This window comes from Helobdella robusta, assembly GCF_000326865.2.
Source record: "Helobdella robusta unplaced genomic scaffold HELROscaffold_2, whole genome shotgun sequence".
Classification (NCBI taxonomy): Eukaryota; Metazoa; Annelida; class Clitellata; order Rhynchobdellida; family Glossiphoniidae; genus Helobdella; species Helobdella robusta.
The window spans coordinates 4264301-4271462 of NW_008704083.1; the positions used below are offsets into that span (position 1 = coordinate 4264301).

The following is a 7162-nucleotide window of genomic DNA, read 5'->3' on the forward strand; positions in this document are numbered from 1 at the left end:
ATTCAGTTTTATTTCCTTTCCTTTTAACGATCAAATTTGATGCTTTTAACTTATAATGTATTTAAAGAGTTTTATTTTAAATATGATCTAACATTATTAAATTATTAATTTTTATAAATTTCAAAAAATGTTACAAACTTCTGTTTGTATGAAAGTTACTGCAGTGATCAGACTGACAGCTCTGAGAAATGATCTTCTCTTCTTCATTCCTGTATAAAATAAAATTAATACACTTTACTCAATCATAAAAATTAGTACCAGTTTATATTAAGACTCTCTTATAAATAAAAAAAAAACAAAAATAAAATTAATTCAACAACAAGCAATACAAGTCAAAAAAAATAATGACTTCATATTTCTTGTAAAAATACATACTTTTTCAAATTATGAGCTTTCAGTTTCTCAATGAAAGAGATCAGTGGGCCTATCTGTAATGCTTTCTCAATTCTCTGAACATGTGCCGGTGTTGCCAATGTTGAATTTTGTTGACTATCATGATGTACACTTGTACTTGCCACATTCTTAGGTAGATGTAGCAGTAGGCTGCTGCTCTGCCAATTTTGCATGACAACAAAACTTCCTTTGAAAACCTGATAATCTGTTGACAGTTATTTATAAATTATAAATTAAATTAAGGTGTTGAATTGAAATATATTATAATATCATCAAATGAGAAAATGAGCCATGCATGCAATTTGTAAGGACTAAAAATATGAAACAATTATTTTCACATTAAAATTTAAAGTGAAAATGATAGTTAAAGTTTATTGTTTAAAAAAAATGTTTACCAATGGCCATCCCATGTGCATAATGTCATTAATTTAATTTAACTTTTAATAATAATTAATTAAATTAAATAATCTTGAAAAATAAGTTAACTATTTAATAATTAGTTTAGCATTTACTTTTTATGTTAACAACTCAACATTTGAAGATTTTAACATGTTTTTTATCACTTAATTATTATTTATTTATTTATTTTACATTGTAGTTATAATTTTTTACACAACAAAAACCATTTAAAAATAGAAATTAGAAAATGATCATTCAAGAAAGATGATGTGAAAAAATTTAAATTGAGCAATAAATAAAATAAATATAAAATTAAAATTTCTAACAAAAATCTAGGCAACTTAAGAACCCAACAACAAAAATTAAAATTCAGACGAAATTCGAAATTGCCATAGCAATAATAAATATATAAAATAATGATTGAGAAAAATGTGTTAAATTTTAAATGAAACGTTTGCATACAATCAACTTACCGGAACAGCGGTGTTTCTGAAAGGAAAACAAGCATTAGATTTCAGGCGAGAATACCAAATTAATCTCAACAAAATGGCTGTCAGGCTTTTTGCGAGCCGAGCATTGAATGCAGCTACGTACATAACTCTTTTCGTCATTGAGATGTTGCCAGCCGCCATCTTATAGCAAAAGCTATAAATACATTTTTAATAAAAAAAACACATTTTTTAAAAACTTGGATAAAACAATTTAAAGTTACAAAAAAACCAAATCTTTAAATAAAACTTTTAACTTAAAATTACTATAAATTGTTTTTTCAAAGCAAAAACGTTTCATTATTAATTAAATGCGCTTTAGATTTTTCTGAGTTGCGTCAACTAATCTATAGAGTCCATAGAGATGAAAGTTGTACATATATATATATATATATATATATATATATATATATATATATAATATTATTTATTATGTTTATAATATATATATATATACACATACATATATATATATATTTGATAAAAATCACGGCATGTTCAGCGTTTGTTAGCTTCCTGTTTAGTTATTCAATTTTTCTAACGGTTGATCGTAAATCTAAAATTACTAGGCAAATCTTGGGCAACAATGTTGAAACCTTACATTACAATAACAACCGTTATAATTTACGACTAGCGACTAGCCGAATCAATACTCACCGAAGATGGTATATGAATACAGACAAAAAGCTTTTTTGTTCTACCATGCCAAAAATAAATAAAAATTTTGGTTTTGGACTCAAGAAACATAAGAAACTTGAGAACGATTTACGCTCAACTTTTAGAAAAATTGAAAAACTAAACAGGAAGCTCGCTCAACTTTAAATAACTCGATATTGTTCATGTACATAAAATAATGAGAGATGACTTTAAATGTGACTTACGTGTGTTGAGTATTACTTAGTGTTTAAAATGTTATAAAGTTTAATAATCGAAATCGAACGAGAAACGACTCACCCATTGTTATTAATAATATTTTTTTAATTGTTTGATTGCAACTAGATATATATTTTAACAAAGTAAAATAATAAAAACTGAAAACTGAGAATAAAAAAAATATAAAATATATAAAATATAAAGAGTAACGCAAATATTAATGTGCAAAAGTGTATAAGTAATGTTCAAGAGCTTTAAGCGTGTTAAAGAAATAACTCTAACTTAACTAAGATATCTTATATATAATATAATATCTTAGATATATAAGTTATCTTATGTGCTTGTTTTTATATACTAGAAGACCTGGTTCCATAGAGCTTAACTAGTTATTATTATTATTATTATTATTATTATTATTATTATTATATTATTATTATTATTTCTATTATTACGGAAATTGATATTCAGCGCTTTTTAATTGTTGAAAACTCAAAAGCGCTACTAAATCATAGACAATTAAGACGGACGTTCATTGTGCAAATAAATAAGTTTTAAGCTGACTTCGAAATCGTAAATATTGTGGGTTAGGGTCAGGTAAGTAAGGAGGTAAACCATTCCAAACAACCGGACCAAGAACCGCAAAGCTGCGGGAACCCGTCGCTAACTTTTTAGTCGGATAAAAAATAAATTACGCTCGGTTGATCGGAAGGAATATTTTGAAAAATGAGATTTGTATGGTTCCAATCTATCAATGAGATAAGGAGGTGCTGTATTATTGACAAATTTAAATATCAAAACTGCTAACTTGAAGAAAACACGTTTCTCAACCCTCAACCAGTGCAACTTATTCAAAATAGGCGTAACATGATCGAACCACGAACCCCCCAAAACCAGCTTGGCCGCACGATTCTGTATTGACTGATCTTTGAAAAAGACCTTTTTTTGACACCATAAAAAAAAGACCATTGCAATAGTCCAGTCTGGAAAAAATGAAAGAGGAAATCAAACTTTGAAGAATAGACGTGTTTAGTGATTTTTTGATATTGCGTAATAAACGCAGTTGTTAAACTCCTTCTAACCAGTCAGTCCCTATTGTATTTCCCCTCATTCTTTTTATTACAAAGCATTATATGCTTTGATAAATTTTACGTTATATTATCGTATATTGAGCTGCTTTATGTCTGCAAATTTGCTGTCTCGTCGTGAACTACTTTTATAACTTAACTTACATTATTATTGTTTTCTACTTTAACATTTATCTATATACAAACTTTATTTACTTATATCTTCTAACCTAAGTTATCATCCACATAATAATATTTATTATCGGGTGTCTTTGTTCTATGAGTACTGAGTAGGTAACTTGCTAATCGTAAATTATAATGGATGTTATTGTAATGTAAGATTTCAACTTGTTGTCCAAGATTTGTCTAGTAATTTTAGTTTTGTGTTTCTCTTCCATGTGATTCTTTATAGTGCATGTTTGTACCCGCATCGTGAGTCTTCTCGATAACTTGGTCGTCGCCATACCAATATATTCAGAATTATGGTTCCCAAAGTGTCGGGAATAGGCGAGCGTTGGAGCTCGAGGTTGAAGGAGTGATAGGAAAGGGTCGTCCGCGATTGGGAGGGAGAGAGCAGGTGGAGAAGGACATAGTGAAAGCGAGGTTGCGTGATACTGAGGCGAGTGACAGATGTGAACGGCTTCGAGGGGTATTTCGGTTTCATCATAGGTATCCAAACGGCAACCCCCGTTTTTTGGTTGGAGTAGTATATTCGTAGTTTAGCACTATCGTATTCGTTTGTTGCTTGAACGTTTTTTTTTATGATTCTTTTCATGATTTTTCAACCTGTTCGAAAGCTGTTGACACATGGTTCTTATAATATATTATTTTTGTTGTTATTGTTAGTTGCATTGTTGTTGCTGCTGATTTTTTGTTCTTTGCGTTCTATTACTTTGGGTGTCATGGAATTTTTTTAATCTATTATCATTGGGCAATTTATAGTGACCCTATCAAGTCTTGTCCTCCTGCTCTCTACATCAATTAAAACAATAAAAATGAGGTCGCAGTATAGCACATTTCAATTTTATTGAAAATTTCAAAAAATCGAAACGTCACTAGGAAATATTTATTTCAACAATGAAATGTATCTGTTTATTACTAATAAAATATAATCAAGTGATGTAATTAACCCTTTAAAACATTTTAGAGTATGTTAAATAAACTATGGCCAAGTAAATTTAAATATTTTACCATAATATAAGATAACATAAGATGTTGAAATAAAAATTTTGAAAGGTAAAATTTCAGTCCTGAGATCAAAAATACTTAAATTCAATGGTTGTTTCATCAAAATTTTAACAGTAATACTAAAATGAAAATAAATACTAAAATAAATACATGTAAGTTTGAAACCCCGAGGAAACATAGCAAAAAACCTTGATTATAAAAGGTGATGATTATTTTTTTTAAAATGCTGCATATTAGTTTGTAAAAGGATTGATTCAGAGAGAGGTGAACAAATTTTGTTCATGCTTATCCCAAATCAACAAAATAGAGCAGATATCGAAAAATATAGCTAAGTCAAACTTTAAAAAAATTGAATCCAATAATATTATGACAAATTTAATTGAATTAAATTTTTTACGAGAAATTTTGCTTGTTATGATTGCTGTTAAAATTTGATGCAATCACATTACTTTTATTATCTAAAACCATTTATTCTATACATTTAATAATTTCTTTTAGAAAGGCGTGGTGTGCTTATAAACCTGTATGTAGTTCGTTCGATTTTTGGAGTTTCCGGTATTCGAACATTGTTTGGTGTGTTAAAAACTTTAAATGTTACATATTGAGCGGTAGGTGTAATTGTGAAGGCTGGCGTTTCTAACGGTTTCGCGTAAAATGTTGGTGTTGTTCGCAAATAAAATACACTTGTTTGTTCATTGTGGTTGTTATCAAATTTATTATCGTTATTGCCAGTATTTCTGTTGAACATTGGTGTAGTTTTAATAAAATTTCCTTCTGGTGTGTTAACGCGATAGTTGAAGAGAGTTAAATCGTACGGTACAGGAGAAGGTGAAGCACGGAATTTAGTTGTTGTCGTCGTAGTTGTCGTCGTCGTAGTTGTGGTTTTAGTGCCTTCAATTATAAGTTTGGGTTCATTTGTTGTTTTCGATCCTGTATTGAAACCTTAGAGAATGTTAAATAATTTTTTCAGTGTGTCTGTGTGTTTGTCTTCACTGACAAATAGTCCAATTAATTGTAACCCTCACTGACCGTACAGTTGTTGTATCCTGAGTATGTCGTTTGCTGTTAAGTTGAAGTTCGGATCGTAGGGACTGTAGATGGCGTACATAACATCGTTCTCTTTCGATGAGTGGTTGAGACCTAACACATGACCTATTTCGTGAGTGGCTACACGCAACAAATTGTGACCTGTCGGTATTTATTAATCCTTAATATTTAATGTGACGAATGCGAAATTTCGAGTGCGAAATATTTCGTAGCACTCGCGGTTTGTAAGTATCATTAATGTAACGGCAGAATTTTAAACAAATTGACAATTTAATAGTTCAAATTTTACTTTTTAAAACATTAATATTTCTACGCTATCTTATAATTGTGTTCCAGCTTTATTTCTTATTTTCTTTATTAAATATTTAACATTAAATTTTTGATCCCTTGGTTATGTAACTATTGACTGATGTGAACTGAACATTAGTAATTGAACTTAATTGTTTGTATTGTCAAATGTATAAGCTCATTTGATCAACCAATTGAAAATGTAATCTGTTTATTTAACTAACGTTCTTATAAAAACCTAAATAACAACATTTTGAGTCAAAAAAGATAAAAAATAATTAGATAACATAATAATCTTCACGCTAGCGTTGATCTCAAATAAAGTTCAATGGGTAACAAAATTAATTTATAGTGAATTAATAGTATTCAGGTTTCAACATGTAGACATAGATTTCAAAAGTAAATTAGTTGTACCTTCATAAGACTCATCAGTCCATTCTTCGTCTTCGTCAAAATGAATCCTGCCATCTTGTGGGTAAAAAGAGTGCGCTAATGTTTTACCCACATTTCCATTACTTCTCCCTGATTTCAAGAAAAAACGATCAATTAATTTGTGTACATTTTTTCATTTTGAAAAAGGCAAATGCAAAATAAAAACACAAAGTTGATAATATAATTATTTAGTCAAAAAAATTCTTTAATTATTTTGTAGAGATGAATGCAAGAACCACATTTTGCAAATTAGTTTTGGTTATGTCTGATTATTACTTGCTTACTGTACCTTCCATTCAACCATTCAAAATATGAAACAAATCAGCGTGAAAAACGAATTGAAAGTCAACCATCGAATGGGAAGCCATCTCCGTGATCACCAGAGGCAAAGAGGATTTTGATGTTGGTATCGTTTGGGCTTACAGTGTTTTCCACTTCCAGACGTGTTACATCGGTCCAAAACTAATTTGTGAAAGTTAATTGAGATGATGTCGTTTTGAGGATATTAATGATTAGTGAGACGAATATTTGATTGTGATGAAAATGAACATGAGCTTCTGATGATAACGATGTAAGGATGATTATGATTTTGGTAGCGGGTTTTTGGAAACAGGACCGGGTTAAGCCTTTAGCAAGCCCTTGACAATATATCAAATTTGGGCCCTAATATTTTTAAAATAAATTACTCCGCAAAAACAAATTTAGGCCTTATATAGCTGTACCATTTTTAACAACATAATTTACAAAAACACAATAAAATGATAATCGTAACTATTTTTAAATAATAATATTTCAAATATTGGGACATACGTATTTACGGTTTCAAGTAATAATTTGAATTTAGAAATTTTAATTTGAAAAGTCAAAAAGATTTCATTGGTATTTGAACGTTCAGGTTCAATGACTTTCTTTATTTCGGTGATTGCTAATGGGTTTATAGGGTAGGTTCATATTGTATTTACATTTCAATTTAATCTTTTATGCAACTAG

The 7162-nt window shown here is 29.3% G+C and overlaps 2 protein-coding genes across 2 annotated transcripts; both read right to left on the reverse strand.

The window, feature by feature from the left end:
• Positions 1-130: 130 nt before the first annotated feature.
• Positions 131-1424, reverse strand: HELRODRAFT_160357 (hypothetical protein; the record flags this gene model as incomplete). Its single annotated transcript, XM_009017320.1, has 4 exons — positions 131-209; positions 376-449; positions 512-598; positions 1266-1424. 4 exons carry the CDS (start codon positions 1422-1424, stop codon positions 131-133), a joined length of 399 nt encoding a protein of 132 aa, XP_009015568.1.
• Positions 1425-5426: 4002 nt separating this feature from the next.
• HELRODRAFT_64527 (hypothetical protein) lies at positions 5427-6631 on the reverse strand (the record flags this gene model as incomplete). The annotated part of the gene is made up of 3 exons (XM_009017321.1): positions 5427-5593; positions 6119-6262; positions 6523-6631. Coding segments are annotated over 3 exons (420 nt in total), but the record flags the coding sequence as incomplete, so codon positions are not given.
• Positions 6632-7162: the final 531 nt, after the last annotated feature.